Below are 25,180 nucleotides of genomic sequence, written 5' to 3' on the forward strand. Positions count from 1 at the left end.
CTCTACTTACCTGGTGAGGACCCAGGTCGGTCTCCTGCCCTGGCATTTGGACGTGATCTGAGAGGAGTGAGTCAGGTAAAGGAACCTTCTGGACCACAGACAACAGCCAGGCTCAGCAGGGATCACTGAGGTAGGAATCCCCCCACCCAACCCCTTAAAAAAGAGCCAGCAGTTATTAAAAACATGGGACTAGAGCAGGGTTTATGGGCCTGTTACTACGGTGGTGATGCTAACAGTTAAAAGGCCATGGAAGGTTGTTTCAAATTAATTGGCCTGCAGAGGAGGAAAAAAAAATGACCCTACTAATGATCCTAGGTAATTCTGTCTTCTAAGTTACAGCAAGCAGCCCCCAGAATGGCCTTTATTGAAGCCTGAGTGGTAAGAAGCCTGTAGCGGGGTGAGGGGGACCTGCTTGGAAAAAAGGCCCCGAAAGAGAGGAGCTCTCCCTAACTCTCCAATGACATGGGAAAATTTCACTCATACAAAATTCCCTGGAAACCCAGCCACCCACCCGCTGCAAGAGAAGGCCTAGAGATGCAGAGGCCAGAGCCAGCCTCGGGCCACAGCTCTTCTTCCCCATGCTGGGGGTGCTGCCGCTTGCCTTCACCCCGACCCTGTATCCCCACTTTCCACTGCCCCAGATCGCCCAGGCTGAATGTCTCCTCTTCTCCTCCACTATTCTGAGCTTCGAAGTGCTAACTCCAATGTGTTCAGTATATGGAAAAGTGAGGAACTGAACCCCTTCCACCCCTACCTCCCTAGGCAACCTGTAGAGCTCTTGAGCCCTAATACCAGTGTCTGGGAGGCGCGTAAACGCTCCCATTGTTATCCTTCCACTGCAGAAAATGCCCGGTTTATTCTGGGAGACACTCAGACCCCTCGGGACAAGGGTGGCTAGAGAGAGGTCCAAGCTGCCCTGGGTGGGTGGGGAGTCAAGGCAGGCCAAAGCTTCAGATTTAGACAGTAACCACCAAATCCGACCTGGGCTGCAGGTCCAAGGCCTTTTCCTCTTTCCTGCATGCTCCGCTCTGCCGCTGGCCCATCTTCCAATGTAACCCCTACAACCACCAAAGCAAAAAGGCCTGTCCCAACTCCATCCTCACGGCGCCATCCCCAACCCTCTGAGGATCCCGCTTCATGTCTCCTCTATTTTACAAAGCAGCCCTCCTTGCAGCCCTCACGAAAAGTTCTGCAGTGGGGTCCCCCAGCGCGGGGCCCTTCCCCAGACCCTTAAAGAGAACGTTCGTTTGGTGGGCCATACCCGGGCAGCGCGGGCCCTGCCCTGGCCTGGTTCTACTTGTGTTCTGAAGTCCCTGACCACCGCCTTGAGTCCAGCCCTCGTCCAGGGGGCGGCGGTGCAGGGGAGACCGCGCGGCCTGGCCTGAAGTGCGGCCGCTCCCATCCCTTCCCCGGGCCTGGGGTGGGTCCCCCGCCGACAAACTCAGGAGGGGCCGCGCCCCTGTCCCCTACACGCTCACAAACGCCTTGGTCGCCCGAACCTTCGGCCCCGCAGCGTTCGGCTGCAGGACCGCGACACTGCAGGGCCCCAGCTCTGCGCGCTGCGCTCCGGCCCGTCGGCGCGGGAGGACGCGCGGCCGCGCCTGCCTCGGTGGCCGCGCGGGGTAGGTAGTTGCGGGGACCGGAAGGATGGCGAGGAAGTCGGAGAGGGTTTCCTGAGATGAGAGATTACTTCCGTCCCGGCTGCGGCCTCTCTCTGGAGCCGGCTCGCCGGGGCTCGGGGAGCGGGGTGCGCGTGGCTCCGGGCCGCGCCTTGCCACCTGCAGCGCCCGGGTGGGCCGCGGGGGCCTCGGCGGGACGCGCTCGGCCCTGTCGCAGGAGCTAACGTGGGGGATCCTTGTAGGTGGGAGCATTTCAGAGCGCCCAAGCCATGGTGGCCAAACAGCGGATCCGGATGGCTAACGAGAAGCACAGCAAAAACATCACCCAAAGGGGGAACGTAGCCAAAACCCTGGTAAGGCGGGGTCGGCGCCCGCCGGGCCGAGCCGGGCAGCCGGGCGGGGTGGGGGCGGGGCCGGGCGGGTAGCGGCGCAGGGTCCGGCCTCTCTGCTCCCGGCCCGCCCCTTCTGCGGGGTCCTGCAGAGTGTGGGCTGAGAGCTGGGCTCAGGGCAGCGCGGTCCGCTTGGCGTCCTCGTGGGCGGAGAGGGCCCTGGTTGGTCGTGGCCCCTCTGGGAGTGGCCGCTTGGCTACCAGGGAGGTGCAGAGGAGCCCTCCTCCCCGCCAGGAGACAGCTGAGCCTTGTCCCAGGGAAAGATGGAAAGCCTCATCCTTAGGGGCCAGTTAAGTCAACTGCGTGACACAGAGCCTGGAACCTAGTATGTTCTCGACCGTTTGTTGAATGACTGAATGAATGAATCAATGGTTAAATGGAGGCCACTTTTCATCTCCTCCTCCCAGACTCCACTCCTGCTTTCCCTCCCCAACAGACTTGCACCAGGATCAGGTTTCTTTCCAGACCCTTTGTTAGGGTTTCCATGGAGATGTTGAAAGGGCACAAAATGGGGAGTGAGATTTGGACCCATATTCTCTCCAGCCTCCTTTTTCTCTTTTACCTGTCTTCCAGTGAAACCTCCCTCAGCCCCTAGGCTAAAGTCTAAGGGCAGCATTACTATTCCTTCCACTCGGTGAATTCAGACTCATTCTGATGGTATAACTTTAGAGACCAGTTTATTGTCAGGCGTTCGGTGTCCCTAGAACTGTAAATTGAAGGTTTGTAACTGGACTTTTAAGTAAAACCTGTGCGTTACACTCAGGAGTTTCTTTTAGCAAAGCAGATTATCTTCAACAGAAAATGCAAGGCCTGTGACTTTGGACATTCAGAGGCATGAGTCGCATGGGTAGTTTGGCGAAGTTGGTCTCCAAGTATATGAGCAAAGGCGCCTGGGATCTGTTACCCCATACAGTTAAGTGGAAATCCAGCTGAAGCTTGGAGTTTGGCTGGGAAAGCTTGCAGATTTGATGAATCAATTCCTTTTAGCCGAAGAAACTATACTGGTTTGATTAACTAAGCAAAAAGCTAGATCTGTAATCACCACACCAGAATTCTTGCAAAACCAAGCAGTATTATGGTAGAGAAACTCTAGGATCAAACTCAACTCTACTTAGAGCTTTATACACAACTCTAGACCTAAGTAATCCTTAAAATTCTCTCATTTAGGAATTAGATCACTTAGTTGTGATTAGGGCAGCAAATGTCAAGATGCCATCAAATTGGAACCATTTTGTTACATTGATTTATGTTTTCCCTATTTTTACTGAGGAAAAAAAATGGCTGCCCAGGTTGACATTGAGAAGCAACTTATAATTGATGTTAAGGCATGCAGGGTTTTATATCCCTAAGAGATCAATTCTTCCTTCTCAAGGGATCAGACCTGCTAACTGACACGGTGAAAAATAACTAGTCACGTGGCTCTTTTTCATGAACTAAAAAAACAGAGTTCAGTTGTCAGATCTCAGTTGACAGCTTATCTGATTACAAAAATAAGAAGAAAACAAGAACTAATTTCTAAGGCTGTTTTATCCATTAGGTTCTGTAGACTCAGTGTCTGCCACCTCAGGTTCTTCCAAAAGACTAGAAAACGTTTGGGACCCAAACAAAAATTATTGGCTCCAAAATAAAAGAAGAAAATGGAAAAATTGGGAAAACACTGTTTAAATACCTGGAAAAGGTACCAGTCACCTGCCATTCAACTCAATGTTCAGAGCTACATTTAAATTATATTTAATGTTCAGTGTGAGTTCATTTTAATATGCTCTAATATGTCATGGGATGGCCGCCAAGAAACTCTCATAGTGCCTTGCACCTATAAGAGTTTTTAAATGACCTGGCTAAATTTGTAATGAAAGGTTTCCAGACCAAGTCGCAATCAATGTTTGCTTTGCATTGGTTGGGGGAATTTTGGTTAACTTTATTGTAAATAGATTATTATCCAATAGAAAAATGAAATTTTCTTTCAAAGAGAAACTTGATAAATCCTAAATCTCATTTTCTTAATTACAAGTCAAATATGATTATACTTTGTTAAAAGTAACTTGCAAAAGATCACTATTCAGGATGAAATTCATTAAATGGGAACATATGTATAGATTCCAACTGAAAATTCAGACTAATTATTCAGAAATAAACTTCTTTAATTGTATGCAGATGATTCAGTATTTTATTATTAGCTAATAGCTTATGGATAAATTAATATTATTCTCCCAGATAGCAGACTAATCCAAGAAACAAGGCCGGGCACGATGGCTCATGCCTGTAATCCCAGCACTTTGGGAGGCCGAGGCGGACGGATCACCTGAGGTCAGGAGTTCAAAACCAGCCTGGCCAACATGGTGCAACCCCGTCCCTACTAAAAATACAAAAATTAGCCAGGCATGGTAGCAGGTGCCTGTAATCCCAGCTACTCGGGAGGCTGAGGCATGAGAGTCGCTTGAACCCGGGAGGCAGAGGTTGCAGTTAGCCGAGATCGTGCCACCGTACTCCAGCCTGGGTGACAGGGCAAGACTCCGTCAAAAAAAAAAAAGAAAGAAAGAAAGAAAGAAAGAAAAACAGAGAATTGGAATAATCATTTTGTGATTATACAGTAGTAACTTCTCCAGAATGAAGGGAGAATTTAAATTTCAGAGTTCTGAGTTACTCTACTGGTATCTTAATCACAGGGAAAGCCATTCCCTGACATTTTTGGAGCCTCAAGAAGTAGCAAACTCATGTTTGGAATAAACCATGTCATTTGCAGAACTGCTACTAGTTTTCCCCACCTTTTCCAGCCATAGAGTCAGGTTTATGTGAATTGTCCCAATGGGATTGTGCTGGGCACCCCTTCTAAAAAGCGGTCACCCAAAGCTGTCAAAAAAAGATATATAGGTACTCTGATCAGCCAAAGTCCCCAAATAATGTTGATTCCCTGGAGAATGTCATCCAAAAGGTTTTTGTGTTATATGCTCCAAGCTCTACATGCTGATCATCTGTTTTTTCTGCATATGAAAAATAAAGGACTCTGTTTGGTATCTGTCCTGGGCAAATAATTCATTACAGGCTCCTGAATTCACTTACTAGCTTTACTGGAAATAGAGATAAAATGAATCTTTTTATATAGCATTAGTGGCACAACAGCAACAGAACAGGTTTCTGGACAACTGTGACAAGTTCCTGGGTAGGTGGTGGAAGAGGGTGGGAAGGGCGAATGTCACACTTTGTTCAGGTAGCTTTATGAATGTTGTTTACCGGATCTGATCTTGGCCTGGCCTTAAGGGCCAAAAAATGGCACAGTTACCTTACGCAATTATTTAAGACTGATTTTGTCCTCATCTGATTAAGAGCAGCCACTGATTCCTTTGCAGTGTGACTTGCCGGCATGTGAGTGGTGGTAGATACAGGCTTAGTCAAGAACAGAGAAGTGAATGTCTTAATCCTTAGTCACAGTCTACCTGCAGTTGACACTTTAATCCATATTTCTTGTGTAGGAGAGATACAGGGATAATCCTACACCAATTAGGAAGTATTACTAAAAAGACAATATCCTTCCTAGAACCTGCGTTTACTCTGCCTAACCTAAGAAATCTTATTTAATGAAACTTGTACGTTTATTTGTTTTTCAATGAACGTTTATTATCCCCTATGTTTAACTTCTGTGCCAGGCATTTCTATACATTACTACATGAACAAGACATAGTCCCTGCCCTTGTGGGGTCTACAGTCTCATAGAGAGACAGATATTAAACACACTATCACAGGAATAAATACAGACCTACAAACTGTGGCACATGTTATCAAGAAAAAGTATATGGCCATACAAGTGACAAGTAGACCCAAGTGAGGCAAAATAGAAGGGCTCTTTGGTAAGCTGAAAACTAAAGAACTGTTGCCTTTATCTATGATAAAATAAATTCCTTTTTTAGATGAGAAGCCAGTTTATATTTACATTAGCCTAGAACTTAATTTTATATCTAAATACAACACATCATAGATTTTGCAGTTTTACTATATGATAAATTTTCTAGGAAAGCAACTGCAGTGAAAATCAGAGGAAGATTATCCTTTTTTAAAGAAATTTTTGTTGGAAACATTACTAAAATTTGTTCAACATTTCAAAAACTTACATCCTTCATGATAGCACCACTCATTTTTTTTTTGAAACACTATTACATACCTTCAGTCTGAATGTCAAGCTGTCATATTTGTATGGATATGAACATACGTTTTAGCCCGTATTTTACAATGTTGAATATAATGTTTAAATGTCAACAACATTTAATTGAAATCTGGAATTGGGTTTTATGATATCAACCACAAATCAATACTTGTGAACATTCCACTCTACCAACACGTTTTTCTTTGTGTGTTTTGCATGTGAATTCTTTAATGTGTATTGAATGCAGCCTATTTTTCAAGCTAATCAGAAAATAATTAGTGAGTTATTTGGGTTTTTTTTTTTTTCCAGTCTCCTATTCTGAGAAGTTTACTTCTTTTCTGATGCATCTGTCAGAAAATATTTGTTGTTCTGATTGATTTGGGTTTAAGGACCAAGCCCCACCTGCACATAGACCTGGAGGTGTTTTGTCTGTGCTTTTGGTTTGAAAAAACAGGAGGTCTGTAGGGCTTCATTCATGCAGTTTGGACAGTCACCTTCTGCTTCCCAGAGAATTCAGAGACCTATCCCAATTTCTAGCTTTATTAAGGCTTAGGAGTTTTATTACAAAATACTGCTTCACTCATAACCATTTACGATTGCTGTGGTGCTTCTATTGTTCCAAGGATTTCCACTGTACTGACTTCCTAATTTGGGGGTATGTAAAAGGTTTTGAGAAAATGTCTGTGATCTCTGATCCTGCTTGGAATTCACAGATGCAGAACCTAAATATCGAATCTGTTCATGGAAAACACCCAGTCTTTGTAATGAGGCAGACCTAAATTTGAATCCCAGCTCTTGCTCAAGTTAACAAACTTTGAACCTCAGTTTCTCAACTCCGAAATGGAAATAATAATACTTGCCAGAAATAATGAATACAGACTGCCTAGTATAGTGCCTGGCACGGAGCATACCTTCAGCAGATGCAAAATTATTATTAATATCATTTTGGTTCCTAAATCACCATATTGGTTTATGTATTCATACCATATCTGTCCCCAGTTACAGTTCACTGAGTTACAGGGATGTTAATAAGGTTATTGATGAATTTTTGCAAACCTATCTCAATCCTTTTAATGGAATTCATCCATCTATATCTGTCCACTGAGGGATTGAAATCAAGTCTGTCTCATTCACAGTAGAATCCCTAGCACCTAGCACAATGCCTAGTGATACTCAAATAGTTTCTTGAGTCAATGAACCTAATCTTACTTTTTCCCATTCCCTTTTAGAGGCCGCAAGAGGAGAAATATCCTGTGGGACCATGGCTGTTGGCACTGTTTGTTTTTGTTGTCTGTGGCTCAGGTATGGGAGTTTCACTGAACTTATATCCCATGTTCTCCGCTGGACTTTGAAAAACGTGTTTTCTTCACAAAGCAAATAGATGAAAAACATGTTGGTCTGGGATTCAAGTTTACCACTGCCTTAAACCTTAATCTTAATGGGTTTTGATTTAGTTTCTATTCCAAATATAGGTAGAGACAGAATTGATACACTATCAAATCCCAATCATAAAATGATTACACTGAGTAAAGTGGCTGTATACACTGTAGAGTTCAGTAAGTCTTTTTGTGCAGACATAGCTTTAAAAGGGCGTTGGAACAGAAGGTGAAACACCTGTCTGCCTGTGATAAATCCACATTCCAGAGAAAGGGAGAGGCCTTATGCCTTATGAGAAAGTTCTCCAGAACTCCTAGATACAACTGAGCCTTTGACCCAAGACTTAAGGTGTGGGTCACCTGATACTGTAAGGTGGCAAGTTGAGAGCTTTACTTACACACATGCAGATACACACGCACACACACAAATGCAGGGAAGATGAGCAGAAGCATTGTACCATTGTTTCTAGTTACATGCTGAACTAGCCTTGACATGGTTCCTGATCCCCATATGTTGGGTCTCAGAAGTCCTTGTGAGTGGAGGTCACTTCTTCTAACCACACAGCATATGCCTTTAGGGATTCCCACCCTCCATCAGCTCACTGTTACTGAGGGCAGGAAGGCAGGAGGTCCACATCTTCCTGCTCAGGCTTAGGCCTCCCAGCAAGACAGCGTCTGCCCCAGTGACAGGAGAAGCCCATGACTAAAGATGAATCATGCATTCAAACCTAAAATCATGAAAATTTAAAAAAAAATTTAAGATGGATCAGTTCCTTTTATCTTCAAGAGACCACTCTTCCAAAGAAGCAGAAACTCTTAGGAGGAAGGAAGGATCCAAAGTACTTGGCATTATTGTTGCTTGTGGCTCAAATATTTTAAAGATGATTTGTCATTCCAAGATGAGAAAATCTTCCAAAGAAACACAGTTCTACTCTATTCCCAAAGAAATATCCTTAAGGACGTCTTTTAAACAGCTGTTTACCCAATCCCTGTTTGAATACTTCTGAGGATGGGGTGCTCACTTCTTCAAAAGCCCATTCCATTTCTGCACAGCTGGAATTCTATTAGAAATGTCTCTCTTGTTTTAAATTACACGATGCTTCTTCTCAGTTGTTCAGATTTGAATTCCTAGGATAACACAGAATAGACTCATTCTTCTCTAAGCACCTTGAATCATCAGATATGTTAAAGATGACTGCCTGGTGGCTCCTTTTGCAAACTAAGCTTCCCTAATTCTCTCAACCTTGCCTCGTAAGATGTGGTTTCTAGACTCCTCTTCTGGATCTGCTCAATGACTTTCTTAAAGTATAGCATTTGGCAGCGCATGCCTGTAATCCCAGCTACTTGGGAGGCAGAGGTTGCCATGAACCACGGATCACGCCACAGGCACGGTGGCTCACACCTGTAATCCCAGCACTTTGGGAGGCCGAGGCGGGGAGGATCACGAGGTCTGGAGTTCGAGACCATCCTGGCCAACATGGTGAAACCTTGTCTCTATAAAAATACAAAAAAAATGAGCTGGGTGTGGTGGCACGCACTTGTAGTCGCGGCTACTCAGGAGGCTGAGGCAGGAGAATCGCTTGAACCACTGAGGCGGAGCTTGCAGTGAGCCGAGATGGCACCACCGCACTCCTTCCTGGGCGATCGAGCGAGACTTTGTCTCAATTAAAGAAAAAAAAAGTATAGCATGTACAGTTGCAGAAGGCGGTCTAGAAGCAGTGCGACCACCACAGAAGCAGTAGGATTGTCACTGCTCTTGCTTTTGCTCACCACTCTGCCTCTATTAATGTGACCCAGCCTTGCAGTTACTTTTTAACAGTTGCAGCACATCCTTGACTCACTTCTAGGTGACGGCCAGCCAAGTGCCACCCAGCTCTTCCTTACATAAACTTCCTGCAACCCTGGAGACACGTCTACATACCCCTTTATCCCAGAGTCCCTCCTGTCTCCATCACATGTGATTTTATTTTACTCGTAGCCCTCATTGGCAGTTGCAGCTATTTAGTTTACTTGCTTAGGTTCACTTCCCTCCAGTAGGATATAAGCTCAGGGGAGGCAGTGTTTACTTTTCATTTAATTAGTTTAGTATTTAGCATATAGCGCTCAGGATGGATGGATGGATGGATGGATGGATGGATAAAGCCAGATGTTCCTCATACTGTAGATATCTAGTTGACCTTTTTGGAGACCTAATATAAAACTCTATTACTTTTTTTTATTCTCAAAGAAGAATGATTACTTCTATTAAAATTTCATTGTTGGTTATCATTTATCTTTTAATGCCGTGTCCATAAAGTTCAGAAACATAGATGAACATGTATAATGAATGAATTATTACATTATAATATATAATATGGTCAGTGACATTACATGAGATATTCATGTATTGTCCTTCATTAGTAATGCATAAGTCCAAGCACCGTGCAAAATTGCAGTGAGTATGGTACATTAATGCAGTATTTCCATCAATACCTACATATTCATCTGTGATGCATTGCCTCAGATGATCTGTCTCTGGTATTCAACTAAGAACAAAATAAAAACAAAGCTATGCCTTTATCATACCACAGGAAAATCAAGATAATAAACCTGTACAAAAAAGTTAGCTATGTTTTCAGGCTGTATGACCAGTCTGTAGATTATCAGACCTTGAACTTTGAGCCTCTCATCTACTTACCCTTTTCTCCCAACGTTATGGTCTCTGAAAGTATATTATTCTTCCAAGTCACTGATAAAAGTCTAGACTTGGAGAAACACACAGAACACAATTAGAGATAACCGCTTTCAGGTTGACTTTGAGCCTCTAAGCAAAACTCATGCAAGCAATCATCATGTCTTGAGGGTCCCCCTCTGTGCCCGGCACCGTGCTGGGCTTTGGAAATACAATCCCGTTTGGGTGCTTGCAGGCATTGGGAGAGGCAGATAAGGAAACTGTCAGTTGCAGCCCAGGGAAAGCACACTGCGATAGTGACAGCCGAGTTTACAGGGTGCTTGGCCAGCGTGGATAAGGAACTTCTAAATCGTACTCAGCAGAAGAGAAAGTTTCCAAGGGGAGGTGCTGTTTGAGCGGAGTCTTGAAGAACAGACAGCCAGCCAAAGGGTGTGAGGAAGGTGACTCTGCATGGGAACACTACGTGGCGGTGGCATGGTGGCTTCAGAGAATGTGCTGGGCTCAAGACTATAAGGTGCTCAGAATGGCCGAAGCCTACTCTCAGGCATCCCTGAGCCCAGTGACCATGCCACCTGTGTTGTCAAGGGTCTAAGTAGATAAAGATGTATATCGGCTTCAAGATACACTGTAGCCTTCTCCAGTCTGCCCCCTTAGGCAGCCTATAAGCGAGAAAGCCAGTCAAGTCACTGGCCTGGCTTTTTCCTCTCAAACCCATGCCAACTCTCAAAACCCATCTCTTCCTTTTTGAAGGGCTTAAAAAACTATTATATGGCCTAAACTTTTGCCTGGCTTACCAGCCCATACAGGAGGACCTGTATCTTTCCCTCTTGGGTAAATTGGGACATTTGCTAACAAGCATCTTTTGGAACTCTCCTGGTCTCCAGCGGTTTCCCAGGGATTAAGTATGTTAGCTCTGCCTCTCTGGAGGTTTGTGCAGGGCCATGGGATGTGAGCCTGCAGGGCCTGGAGATTTGGATGAAAGAGCCCGAGAGGACCCACTCTTATTGCCATACCACAGCCCCTGCCCTTAGTGCCTAGGGCTCTTTTTGTTTTGTTTTGTTTTGTTTGTTTTTTTGAGACAGAGTCTCGCTCTCACCAGGCTGGAGTGCAGTGGCGCAATATTGGCCCACTGCCACCTCCACCTCCCAGGTTCAAGCGATTCTCCTGCCTCAGCCTCCTGAGTAGCTGGAACTACAGGCGCCCGCCACCATGCCCAGCTAATTTTTTTTTTTTTTTTCAGTAGGGACGGGGTTTCACCATGTTGGCCAGGATGGTCTTGATCTCTTGAGCTCATGATCCGCCCGCCTAGGCCTCCCAGAGTGCTAGGATTACAGGCGTGAACCACTGCGCCCAGCCGCCCAGGGCTCTTTCAGTGATGCTGATTTAAAGCTTTCTGGTTATAAAGCCATTTTGCTTTTATGGAGAGGTTAGACATGAAACGAGACTTGAGCCATCTTACTTTCTCTGTCTTCTGTTAACATGCTATCATGATCCCTAAGCAATGGGCCTCATGCCTTTTTTAATCATAACTAAAAATAATTACCACCACTGTTTTTTTTTTCTTGCCAACTTTAGCAATTTTTTTGTAAGCCTCAGCTCAAGTCGGGCACAGTTCTCACAGAAATGTGTCACTCTTCTCAGCTTGTCCTTGGTACCGTGCCCTTCCTTCTATCTTTGTACACGTCCTTTTCTAAACAGAAAATGTCATGAGAAACACAATAGCTCCTTTAGATCCGTCCCTGTTGCCACTTCTCGGGGATTAGTCACGATTCATTTCATCTTGCAGAGCCGACTATTCCCTCTTGAGTTTCTCCCGTTTTAGGGTCACAGGCCGTAAGTGCCTACCCATCTTTTCTCTACATTTAAAAGAATGTACGGTCCTCAAGTCTAGCCCATTTGTCAGCTGCTTTGTTTTAGGTAATGAGCTTTCTGGTAGGTGCTAGGATAGTTGAAGCCCTCATCAGTGGTCTGTCTCACCTCTGTTCCAGCTTTGTAATCTGAAATAGGAAAATTCCCTACATCTCACGTCTGCCTAGCTGTTTGCAGTATGCACACCTGCACCCGCACACCTGCCCTGGCCTGCAACAGTCAGGCCAAATGCACTGGAGTGTCTTGTAGGATCTCCACATCTTTGCAGACAGATAGGCCCTTTTCCTATTCCTTTCTATTAGCTCTCCTTTGAACAAGATACACCCCTATGCCAGGCTCAAGTTCCATTTCACCAAGTTCCAGTGGGACCTTGGAGGTCATATGGCCTTTCTTTGAGTTCATGTGGTTGGTTACTCTTATTTTGTGTGTTTTTATGCAGATGCTAAGGAAAAAGGCGAAATCTTCTAGTATTAATAAAGGCGTTGATCATTGATGTGAGTCTCTTGAAAGTCTCACTTGCTTTCATTACCTTACTCTATTAACCCACTTTTCTCATTGATGATTGGTTGGGCGAAGTGCTCTTTTTAGAAATAGTGCCAGTGTACCTAGGGTAAATAAATATTCAGGTCAGGCAGACAGTAACGAATGCACATTTTATCTGTTTTTCTGGCTGTCTTCTGGGAAAGAGTTAGGACTAGTAAGAAGCTGGCATTTAAGTATGTGCTCACTTATTGGTCAGCCTTTCTACGTTTTATGTGGAAAAACAGCTTAACAAGCCTGTAAAAAGTCTACAGGACCCCTTTCTTATAGAGAGTCGGGGGTCACTGCGATCACTTGCCTCCTGTTTCTCAGCTTCTCTCCTGTGGCTTCCTCCTCCTCTGCATGTGCTTTTCATGCCTGCCATCCTAGTAAGAGCAAGATAATGAAAAGGAAGGAACAAGGACTGGGAGAGTAGTGAGGGGACGCAGTCCAGGCACCCAGAGACCCCTGGCATAAACACACACTCAGGGAATGCCACCCCTCATTGCAAAGCCAGATGGGAGCAACAGACCTCCCGGGGCCGCCCCACGCCCCCACCCAGATCCGAGCGCAGCCCAGCCCTGTTCTGTCTTAGGCACTTGGTGGCAACCTCTAATACATTGCCCTGGTGAGAGGGAGTTTGGGGAGGTTATCTAAATACACCCTCTTCAGAATAAGCAAATTTCTACTTTCCATGATTGCAAAAGTTCTCTTAGGCAAGGGACTGCTTTGAAAACTGACCAGTTGGCACTCATAGAATAGGAGGCCTCTGAAGGGAGGATAGTTTCAGGATCTGCCAGATGTCAGCTCCGAGCCTAGATTCACTTTTGTCAGCTGAATGACCTTGGACAAGGTGTTTACTCTTGGTATTGATTCCCTTATCAAGAAAATGGGGATAATGAGCAGCCCTCCCAAGGTGTCCTGGCGTTGAGTGGCTCTGGGGATCTAAGTGCAGGCCCATAGCAAGCTCAAAGCCTGCAGCTACAGTCACCACCACCTCTGTCCCTGTAGCCCTCATGGGAAACAGTGGTACCACGGGACTATCGGTTGTGCTGTGGGGTGCTTCAACTTGCACACACCTGTCATCCTTCCAGGCTGTACATTCAGTTGCAGACTCGACCTCTCACATGGGTCTCAGTCTCTCAGCAAGCCATGGGCCCTGCCTCTTCACCCCACAGATGAGTGGAAGCAATGTGAGTGATAATACTTTGGGTGCATGAGACTGTTTTCCCACATGATAAAGCGTCAAGTCTTCCCCACAGAGGGAGAAGGGACACCAACATGCAGATCACAATCAATGAAAAGCAGTTTGTCCTTTAACTTGAATATCAGGAAAAAAAAAACGTGAGTTTCATTTCCTTAAAGCAACCCCAATCCACCACTCTTTTGCTGTAAAAGTTATCTTTATGAGATACAAAAGCTTTGGGAATAGTATATTCTTCTGAGACATGGTATTATCCAATTAGAACATCTCAGGGCTATATCTCGTTTCATTTTGTTTAATTTGATAACCAGTTTTTTTTTTTTCTTTTTTGAGACAGAGTCTCACTGTTGCCCAGGTGGAGTGCATTGGCACCATCTTAGCTCAATGCAACCTCTGCCTCCTGGGTTCAAGTGATTCTCCTGCCTCAGTCTCCCAAGTAGCTGGGATTACAGGCATGCGCCACCATGCCCAGCTAATTTTTGTGTTTTTAGTAGAGACGGGGTTTCACCCTGTTGTTGAGGCTGGTCTCAAACTCCTGGCCTCAAGTGATCCACCCTCCTCGGCCTCCCAAAGTGCTGGGATTACAGGTGTGAGCCACCACACCCAGACAGTTTTATTAATATATAGATTATGTAAGAAATCAAAAACCTATTTCTTAATCAATACCTGTTATGAGTCTGCTGAGATTATTAACCCAAACAGGCCATAAACTTCTTGTCAAACCTTAGCCTGGGATTTTGTTTTGCTTGAGCCTGTTTAACTGGCTGGATTTGTCTCCACTTGATCTGCTAGGACCCAGATCAACATCAAAGGCCAAGGGATTTCAGTGCCCTCATAAGAGACTTTGTGCTTTTTTTCTCTCCCCCTTTACTAAAAGTATTATCTTCCATTTCTGCAGGCAGTGGGGCCGGTTTCCAGGTAAGCAGCTCATCCTGGCTCTGCCAGTCCCGGGTTTTGAAACCTGCCTCTTTGCAGAGCTGTTTGAGAGCTTCTGAAGAATGCTTGCTTTTATCTCAAGACTCAGAGGCAAGCATTAGCTGGAACTGTCTGAGACTGTTCCCCACAAAGATACTGTCACACAGATAAGTCAACTGCTATCTTCTCAAGGCACTTGCAGACTTGACACGCTTCCCCAGCCCATTCATGGACCTAGTCACTGCTGTTTGTGCTCAGAGCCCTCTCCTCTGGGTGTTTCCTTTCCCTTTTGTCCCCAGCTCTTGCATGAGCCTTACTGAGGACTCTCAGGCTGTACCAATGCTTAGTGGGAAAGTGGGCTGCAGTTAATTGGTAATGTCTGTCCTGAACACGGTATGGCTGACAGCGCCACATTCTCATTCTCATCTTTGCTATCCTTAGCCTAAATTTTTTATAAGGTTATTGCCACAGTATTCACAAGATAACTGTCTTCGACATTTCCAACTTTCCTCTTTGACCAGAATGCCTCCTGGACTTGGTGAAATGAGGTCTTTTCCTTAATATGCTACCTGTTTGGATAATTTTATTTAGAGTCAGCCTATACATGTTTCTTGTGGTCTTACAGTATCATTTACCCTTTCTGAGTTCTTGGGTGTGATACCCTACGTTGACAGGATGCAGTAATCTGAGATGGCACTCTTTGCAATGCGGTTGTATTTCTCTCTGTCCTGATGCCTCAGTGATAGTTTCAGGCAGCATCAATGGAGTCACCATCTAATTCCCATCATCCTTTGACTCTCAGAGAGAAACTCTTAAATACCAACCATGCCCCAGTTCCCTCCCTCAGACTGTTTCTTCCTCATGTATTCCTAATTTCAATTTTATTTCTCTTTCTCTGGCCAACCCTGATATTCATTTCCTAATTAGAGATTATGAGAATTTTAATGGTGACTAAAGGCTGGCTATTCTTGAAACTGACAAATGTTTATTTCCCATCAAAGGGAAGCCTCTGGGGTAACAGGATTAACTAGTGACTGTTATTTTCTTCACTGTTTCCTATAGTTTCCAAATTTGTCAGTCAGCATATATTACGTTTATAAGCAGGAAAAAAAAATGTGTTTTAAAAAAAATCTAGACTAGTGGTTTTTGGTCTTTTTTTTTTTTTTTAAGCTGCAGAACTTTGTTCAAATCTCAGAGAGAAATAAATGAAAGAGCAGCTGTTCTGGTTGAAGTGAAGCCTGTGTATGTTTCTGTTTGCATTTGTGTGTGTGTTTGTATATGTGGGTTTTTTGTGTGTGTTTGTTTCCGTGTGTGTATTTGTGAATGTGTTTGTGTTAGTGTGTTCATGAATGTGTTCATATGTATATGCATGCATATGCATGCTTGCATGTGTGTGTGTGTGTATAGTATACCTCCCTATGTTGCTGGATATTATGACTTTCTCATCCCCAGAAGGGAGCACACATCTGGACTCTCTTTGCCCATCAAATAGGAAATTGTGCCTGGCTCCAGGGCTGGCCTCTGTTATTGCAGTTAATGCCTTTCAACAAAGAGCCTGCGAGGTTTATCAGGCACCATCCGTTGGGAGTCGCTCTGCCGTTTCTGGGCAAGGACATTCCTTTCATCTGTCAGTTAACAGGCGGCACTTTCCCCCTGTATTCTCCAGGGCCTCTGCCTGCTGCGTGGCAGGGGAGGGGAGAGAGAGCATGTCACAGACAGGTCCTTTTTCAGGACAGCCTTTTCAGAACAGATGTGAAGAAGTGATTCTCTGAGATGTCCTTGGCAGGGCCTGAATCCTCCCGTTCTCCCATCCTTGTGTTTTGGATGGTCCAGGTCTCTCCCTGTGTGAATGTGCTGGAGGCCTCTCCATTTCTGGAAGGACCACACCCGAACTTTCCCCAGGACTGGCTGTTCTGTTAAGGATGGTGTGGAAGAAGAAAAGTACAAGTCACAAACATGCCAGGGACATATGAGAGGCCAGAGACATTCTTTTCAGTGCTCTCTCTTCCCACTCCCTGTGTGGCCACCAGTTTTGTGGCAAACTGTCTTTGAGCCCAAAGGTTGAGGAGCCAGAATGGAGCCTTTTGCAACAACTAAGAAACATTTCTCTGTGAACTGTTAGCTGCTCTCTGAAATCTTTTGGGGACACAAAATTTGAGGAAGGTCTGTATTTTGTGGTGTACTGGGTGAAAACCACCACCTTAGCATGTGCACATGCCATAGCGGGGAAGTTAACATGGTTGCTAAGAGCTACAGCTTCAGGGCCAGACTTTGTGGATTTGAAACCACCTACTAGCTATGTAGCCTTGTCTAAGATACTTACACCGAATCTAAGCCTCAGTTCTTCTCTTCTTAAAAGAGAATGGTACTGGTTCCTAACTCCTGGGACCCTCAGGACTATTAATCCTGAGGATTAACTGAGGCAATGCATGTGGAATGTTTAGTAGAGTGAGAGTGTTGGCTTTGTAAGTGTTTGCTGTTCTTGTAATTATGTTTATGGTCTGGCTCACACTGCCTTCCCACCTCTCCATCTCCCTGGGAAGGTCCTCACCAAAGCTCTGAATGCTTAAGAGGGAAGAAATAAAATTTTGCCTATTTTGATAGCTTTGCTTGTTGATGGTGAGAAAATTTGTAGTGGGTGAACATAGCACTGAGATATTGAGGAACCTCCATGAGCCAAGACCAGCGGCCCCCCTGGATAGGTAAAGGATAGGGTTTGTAAACCAGAGTCAGTGGTGTCACCTCTGCAGGGATAGCTAGAACTTCTCTAAGTCTAGAAAGAGTTATTTATAAACTAGCCCATGAGGGTGAGCAAGATCTGTTTGTACAACTGTTTTGGCTACCATTTATTGAGGACTGACTTCTTGTAATGCCAGGCCCTACACATACATCTTCTCCTCTGGTCACACAGTCCCTGCAAAGATGCCATTACACTCATTTTTCCAGATCACGAAACTGCGGCTCATAGAAGAAATTGGCCAATGTCCCATAGCTAAAAAGTGAGAGAGCTAGTCCCCAAATCTAGTTCTTTCAGACTCTAAAACCCATCTGTTTTCCATTACCCTGCATTCCCTCTCTCTTACGGTTTCCCTGAAACTTCCATGAAGCAAAAGTTTTCCACCAATTTAGGCCTTTAGCATATGACTGTGTATTGAAAAAAGCTCCTGCTAAAACATCCCCTATTTTTCCTGCCAGAAAAAGTGTGTTTTCCAGAGGTTCCTGATGTGCAGCCATCCTGGTTCTTGCTCCCAGATGGAGAAAGACCTGACCCAGCCACAGGCTACCTCTTGGTTGGGCCACCGGTGTCCCCACTCACCCCCCGGACACTTGCTTCAGGACAGACTTGAATTCGCCATATTTGCAGGTCAACCACATAAATTGGCCTTTCCTGGAGACTGCCAGAACTTTCTCAAAACTGTAACATCCAGAGGGAGTCACCCCCACCCAGGACCGGCAAGTGGGATGTTTAAGGAACGGGCCGGCCCTGGACGAAAGACTGAGGCCATTCATCTGCTCTGGAGTTCATCCTCGGGATCTGAGAGGCACAGCCTGGAGAAGACATCTCATCAGCCATCGGCTCCCTTAAGGTGACCTGCGGCCTCCTTTGTGCCCTGGGGGCATTTGGGCTGGTGTAGAGGCTCTCTCTCAGAAGCTCTTTCTGCTATTTTAATGCGGATAGAAAGCTTTACATTCTTTGCTAATAACATCTGGGTTTTAACAGCATCTTGTTGCCCTCGCCTGTCTCTGGCATCTCTCTTTTTTCCCTCTTCTCCATCTCTAGAGAAGCCACCAGAAAATGGCATCTTGCTTTTGACTTTCTTTGTGCTGATTATTTTAGAGAACTTAGTGATCCACTTTGCAATGTCTTGTCTCCTAACATTTCAGCTTGTTTCTTAGAGAACCCATACTTTGCTTTCTACCAGCTCTTTCATCATTTTCATTTTCTTAAATGAAAAATAAGCAAAACGGTATGATTTCTACATTGTCTTCTTCTCCTAAAGGATATTCTTCTTCCGGCCTCTCTTAATCTCTCTTCTCAGCAACTCCCTTGATCTCCTTTAGCATCAATTTATTGTCAATAAAAGTGGCTTTAGGAAGCCTCCTGTTATCTGGCAGGGTTCCAGCTTTCTGACATTTACCTATGGGACCCACTTGTTATGTCATCCCTGTGTCCTTCTGGCACTCCCTCTTAGCTGGGGAGGGTCAGTCCCCAGGGTGAGAGTGGGTTGGGATGGCCCATTCTCAGGCCTTTAGGGGTTTATGGTCTTATACTTCCCCTTCGAAGACTGAGCTTTAGAGACATTTGGATCTAAAGGCAGCCATTTGATGCTGACTCTTTGGGTTTGCAGAGTAGTCATTTGAGGTTTTTAAAATATATTTTCCTCTGTGCTTTTTGCAATCATTCACTTTTCAGTAATTCAATAATATTTACAGAGGACCTACTTTGTGCCATCCCTTGTCCCTGTTATCCTGGAGCTTGTAGTCTAATGGCAAAGAAAGATGAGTTAATCAAGTAATCACACCAAAACACTTTCAATTCAGCCATGAAACTGTACAATTTCAGCCATGAAACTATGTAAAGAAGAGGCACATGGGGCTATGAAATCATATAATGCAAAGGACCTGTGTACTCTCAGGTAAGTGGTTCTCAAAGTGTGGTCCCTGGACCGGCATCTCAACGTCCGCTGTGAACTTGTTAGAAACACAGATTCTCAGTCCCTTAACTCCAGGGCTTGGGGAGAAGGTATCCAGCATTTGCGTTTTAACCTGTCCCCGAGAGACTGTGATGTGTGCTCAAGTCTGAGAACCTCTGCTCCAGGTGATCAAAGAAGGCTTCTCTGAAGACATTAACTTTTGGTTGATGAAGGAAAGTAGGGAATAGGGTAGGGTAGAAGTATTTCAGACAGAAAGAATGGCATGTGTAAAAGCCCTGTGGTCTCACGCCTGTAATCCCAGCACTTTGGGAGGCCGAGGCAGATGGATCACGAGATCAAGAGATCAACAAGATAACAGTTGTGTTTATTTCTTCCTGGCCAACACAGTGAAACCCTGTCTCTACTGAAAATACAAAAAAATTAGCTGGGTGTGCTGGTGCGTGCCTGTAGTCCCAGCTACTCAGGAGGCTGAGGCTGGAGAATCGCTTGAACCCGGAAGGCAGAAGTTGCAGTGAGCCGAGATCGTGCTACTGCACTCTAGGCTGGTGACAGAGCAAGACTCCATCTCCAAAAAAAAAAAAAAAAAAAAAAAAAAAAAAAAAAAAAGCCCTGTGGTGAGAACAGGGAGCTTTTGAAAACATGAGGGAGTGCCCCAAGCAAGGAGAAGAGTGATACAAGGTGAGTCTGACAGGTCTGGACAGGGGCCAGGATGTGCAGGTCATGGAGGCCTCATCAGGGACTGGGCAACGGGAAGCTTTTGATGTGCAGTAAACACGGGAGTGACAATATATTATTTGCTTTTATTGAAAGGATAATTCTAGCTACAGTATGGAGAAAGGATGGAAGAAGAACAAGAGTCGAGCACTGGGAGGGCCTCACTGGGGTCTTGGGGAGAATGATGGTAACTTGGACTAGGGTGGCTTCTGAGGAATGGAAAGAAGGGTGCATAATCACAAGATTCCCAGGTGAAATCCACAGGTCTTGGTTATCAATTGGAGGTGTCAGGAAGGACTGTGGTGTTTTGAGTCTACATGCAAGATGGAAGATAATGATGCCAGTTTTAGCAGTGGGAAGAGATCATGACAAGGTCCTGTTGAGTCTGAGGTACCTCTGAGCCACCCAGATGCAAATATCAAGTAGATAGTGGAAGGTGTGCTGGAGCTCAGAGAAGTTAGGGCTGGAGATACACATTTGTGCATCATCAACAGCTAGGTGGCAATTCAAACTGTGGGCTGGGAGGCATCGCCTAAGGAGGAAGAATGTAATGAGAAGAAAGCTAGTAACGTTCATTGCAGAATGTCAGCGCCCATGTTTAATGGTCAAGTGGATTGTTTCCTCTAAAATAAGCTTAGAGGAAAGAGCCAAGAGAAGGAGGAAAACTAGAACCTAGAAGACCATGGTTTCCCAGAGGCCGAGGGAAGAGAGTTTCCAACAGGAAGTGCCCAGCAGGGGTGAGTAGAGGGTAAGACAAGAGAAGGTGGAAGAACGCCTGTTACACTAAGCGACCCAAAAGTCATTTGTGACTTTAGCAAAAGATGTTCAATGGAGGGAAGAGAGCAGAAGCTAAAATGAGGTGGATTGACACGAGAATAGCAGGTAAGAGAGTGCAGAAAGTGAGCATAGACAGCTCTTTAGAAATGGTTGTGAAGAGGAAGAGAGGGCCCTGTGGATAGGGATGTGGAGTCAGGCACATAGCTTTGGTGTGTTTGATTTTGCAGTGGGAGTGCTCCTAGCATGTTAAAGCCTAAAGACTTCGTTGAAAGGGGGAGGTTGAAAAATGAGAAATGGGATCATCTAAGGTTACCAAGGGCCAGGATCCTTGACACAGGTAGGAGGATGCAGAGGCTTCGTGGGTCTCGTAGCTCCTGCTCTCGCCTGGACTTTTCTGAACCTCTGGGACCTGCCCACGCCCTGATCGCCTGCCCTGGAATGCCTGCTGTCCCTCCCTTTCTTGGCATCTCTCCTCCCCGCTGTCTCGCCTGCCCACAGTTCCTCTCCTGCAGCCTGCTCTGCTGTTTTCTCAGCTTTGTTCACCCACTGTTAAGTTATTAACTTGTCAGGGTCTAGACTCCCCGCTTCCTTTCCCTCTTTTGAACTCACTGCTGGCTCCCTTCCCATTTGCCGCCTCAGAAAGTCAGCATTTGGAAGGCGGAGGTTACTCTGCAGGTCAGTATTGGCAGGTACACAGGATTACAGTTAATATAATTAGTATAAGATGTGTAAGTTTTCTTAAAGACCATGATACAACTGAAAAAGAAATAAACACAACTGTTATCTTGTGGAGGTAAATGGTGAACTTAAAAAATAGACTTTATTCAAAGTAGTGTCTCCAAGAAGGTTCATCTGTGAACATGTTAAGGATCGCTGGACTCTTACACGTTAATTCATGGATTCAATTATGATCAGGAATGATCCTCAGTTTTTAAAGCAAACTCAAAGAACTAGATAAGTTATTTTAACATCAGTATCGCTGTTCTGAGACATACAAACTTTATCTTAGATTTTTTATTATTTTTTTTATTTTTATTTTATTTTTATTTTATTTTATTTTTTTGAGATAGTCATGCTCTGTCGCCCAGGCTGGAGTGCAATGGCGCAATCTCGGCTCACTGCAACCTCCACCTCCCGGGTTCAAGCGATTCTCCTGCCTCCCACGTAGCTGGCACCACCACACCCAGCTAATTTTGTACTTTTAGTAGAGACGGGGTTTCACCGTGTTGGCCAGGATGGTCTCCATCTCTTGACCTCGTGATCTGCCCACCTTGGCCTCCCAAAGTGCTGGGATTACAGGCATGAGCCACCGCACCTGCCCTGTCTTAGATTCTTTAGAGAGATTTGTAACAGTTCCTTAAACAAGAATTGCACGGTTTCTTATTATTACCCAGAACTTTTGAAGTTATGAATTAACTTAATATGGGGGCTATATGGACTGAGACACCGATGGTTTCCTGTTTGTTGACTTACATCCTGCTGATAATTTTTTGTCTAAGGGCAAGAGTAAGTAAGAAGTAATATTTTTGAGCATCTACTTACATCATCCTATTTATTCCTTGCCATCCTTTGAGGTACTTATTATCCACAGTTTTACAGGTAGAGAAAGCAGGCTCAGAACTGTGTAGTAATTTCCCAAAGTTCACAGCTTTGTAGGGTGGCAGATAGTGCTAAGCGCTGGCCTGCATGTGGGACATGGAGAAGCAGCAGTTGTTGAAGTCATGGTAACAGTGATGATAGCAGTAGCTACCAGGCACTGAGTCCTCCATGTGTGAGGACCCTTCCAATACGTCATGTGGTTTAATCCCTATGACAGCCCTGCAGGGGCCATGATCCTCATTTTACAGAACAGGAAGCAGCCTCGAAGAGGTTAATTATTTGTCCAGTCACACAGCTTTTCAGCAAAGAGCTGATATTCAACCCAATTCCATCGGATCCTAACTTTCTGCTCTAAAGTCAACTTGTTGGTCAGGATTAGCAATAGTTCCCTGATCACAAGAACAAAGCCTGAGGCATGGTAGATGTAATTTTTTTTTCTAATGTTGAATATACAGCTGCCTCCTGGCATTCCCATTGAGCCACAATACAGAATGTTTATTTAATTTTTATTCCTTGTGAGCCTTGGTGGGGAGGAAAGGAACATCACATATTTCTGCAAGCTTATAAATTGTTATAGGTACTTTCTCTTCTATCTACCAACTGCCCCTGTTAAGACCTGCCCAAGAACCCAAACTTAGAGCTAAGAAAACATCTGAGCACATCCAGAATTAAATATCACAAGTTGTTGAACCAACAACACCTTCACCATATCTACAGATGAATCCCTGACACTCACATGGAGCTGATTTACTCTGATTTGACTCATAATTCTAACAGTTTCTGTTTTCAGCTTAGTCTATAGCAACAAAATAATAGTAGAGGGCCCACTGCAGATGGGTATAGTAATACCAGAGATGAGAAGAAAGAGACCCAAAAACTGATCAGAAGCAGAAATGAGAGCCCAGAAGTGCAGCTGACCAGAAGCATTTCGGTGTCAGATCAAACGCTGCCTCCTCTGTAGCCAGATCACAGCACATCTCATCAGTTACTGGTTTTCATCATGGTGACACTGAACATTCATGGAAAGTTGGCATTGAAATATGTTGGTATCTATAATTCAGAAAGGTAGTGATGATGGGTGCAGTGGTTTTAGGGGAAAAAAGCCAAAAAATGCATTCGTGTTTGTCTACCCTTAAAACCCAGCTGTCCAAGAACAATTCCCCAAGGTTCCGTGCATCGTTTCTCTTTGTATCCTCGAAGTGCGGTGTCTGATACATAGAATGTGCTCACTGACGCCAGATGATGAAACGTTGAATGACTTGTTTCCTAGGGTTCTGGATAACTCTGTTTTACCGTGGATCCTGGATGTATTCCAGGATGACTTTATGAAGGCGAGAAGGGGTAAGACCCCTGAGAGCTCAGTGTTTATTCTGTTTTTACACATGGTTAGATGCGATAATACCCACCCTCCTTAAAAAAAAAAAAAAAATTCAATTTTTTGTTTTGCCAACTTTCCATGAATGTTCAGTGTCACCATGATGAAAACCATGGTAGTTACTCTTACCATTACCGTCATCTTTGTCAGCACTGACCAAGGTTGCTCACTGAGGAAGATGTGAAAAAGAAGTTGGGATCTTCCTCTCCTGGGACACATTTGAAACCCAGTAGCTGGAAGCAGGCCGAAGCTATGTAACCAGCTCTCATCCACATGGGCAGGGGTCCCAGGAGTTCTCTGTGGGCTTACAGGCTACCCAGCCCCTTGACAACCCCAGTTATTAAAGATTGAGCCCTGAATAAATCAGTGCAGCTCTCCATGAGAGACAGCTGCCTTCCAGAGAGTTCCCTGTAGCCGGAAGATACGCACGCATGGAGGGTTCTGGGCAGCCCGAGGCCGGCCCGTGGGCTGCTCAGAGCACCTGGTCTGCCTTCCCAGCACAGGGCTGATTGTTTTACAGGTCACAGCCATTTTGAAAAGGCAGACTCACTGACCTGTTTAATGAGTGCAGTTTCTGCACGAAAGCCCATATCCCTCTCCCAGGCAGCCCCAGAACTTTGCTGGGGAAGGGGGCCAAATCTCCTCTCAATGCCTGAGGGATTTCTGGCCTTAACTGCTGGTGGAATTAGCAGGAGTTATCTATAAATCCCTGAGGCATCCATCAGCCGACTGAGCGAGGCTGCCTTTTTAAAGAAGTTCACTGACCTCTTGTTAACTTAACTCCTTGTTAGGAAATATCTAATCAGCTGTGAACTAACACGTCAGGGCCCGGGGGTCTGCAGAAGCCGGGCTCACTGTGGGCTGGGTTTCCAGCTGTGTGCAGTCTGGTGTCTGAGCTGTTGTGTTTTCCTCTTTCAGCTATCTTTCAGATCATTCAGAGCATAAGGATGGGCATGTGAGAAGGCCAGGGATTTGACACCACCTCCCTCCCACTGGAGAGGGGAGGACCACGGAAGCGGTCAGCCAGTTTCTGCGGGAAGCAACAGGCCACACGGAATAGAAAAAATCGCTCCCCCACTTGTTCCCTGATCACTTCATCGTGGATGTCAGACCAAATTGCCTTCTCACAGGACATCTTGGTGCATCCGTGTTCTCAAGCGGAAAGGACATTTTGCTTTTCTGTTGGCAGGATTAGTAGCCACGCGGGTCGTCCGCGGCAGTGCTGTCTTTTTGGCTTTTCCCTTGGTTTCACTAATGCGTGCATGTGGCCCTCTGAAGGATCACTGGTTTACTTTCTATGGATACAATCTCTCCCCCATTGAGAAGTGGTTTTACAAATAAATGCCTTCGTTCAACCTTA

At 45.2% G+C, this 25,180-nt stretch overlaps 1 protein-coding gene across 3 annotated transcripts; it reads left to right on the forward strand.

Moving 5' to 3' along the window:
- Positions 1–1,556: 1,556 nt before the first annotated feature.
- Positions 1,557–25,180, forward strand: SERP2 (stress associated endoplasmic reticulum protein family member 2). Of its 3 annotated transcripts, XM_015121001.3 has the most exons (5): positions 1,557–1,622; positions 1,862–1,972; positions 7,376–7,448; positions 18,065–18,287; positions 24,739–25,180. In XM_015121001.3, exons 2-5 carry the CDS (start codon positions 1,889–1,891, stop codon positions 24,794–24,796), a joined length of 438 nt encoding a protein of 145 aa, XP_014976487.1. In that variant the 5' UTR covers positions 1,557–1,622; positions 1,862–1,888; the 3' UTR covers positions 24,797–25,180. The 3 variants fall into 3 exon arrangements, with proteins under 3 accessions (XP_014976487.1, XP_028693016.1, XP_014976488.3); XM_028837183.2 differs by lacking the exon at positions 18,065–18,287; XM_015121002.3 differs by lacking the exons at positions 1,557–1,622; positions 24,739–25,180 and adding an exon at positions 19,265–19,403 and having other exon boundaries at positions 1,676–1,972.

Source organism: Macaca mulatta, chromosome 17 (genome assembly GCF_049350105.2).
Source record: "Macaca mulatta isolate MMU2019108-1 chromosome 17, T2T-MMU8v2.0, whole genome shotgun sequence".
In the NCBI taxonomy this organism is placed as follows: Eukaryota; Metazoa; Chordata; class Mammalia; order Primates; family Cercopithecidae; genus Macaca; species Macaca mulatta.

Coding starts and splice junctions, on each gene's coding strand:
- SERP2 (XM_015121001.3), top strand. CDS start 1,889: ATGGTGGCCAAACAGCGGATCCGGATGGCTAACGAGAAGCACAGCAAA. Junction 7,449..18,064: donor TTTTGTTGTCTGTGGCTCAG/GTATGGGAGTTT, acceptor CCATATTTGCAG/GTCAACCACATAAATTGGCC. Junction 18,288..24,738: donor CAGCCATCGGCTCCCTTAAG/GTGACCTGCGGC, acceptor TTCCTCTTTCAG/CTATCTTTCAGATCATTCAG.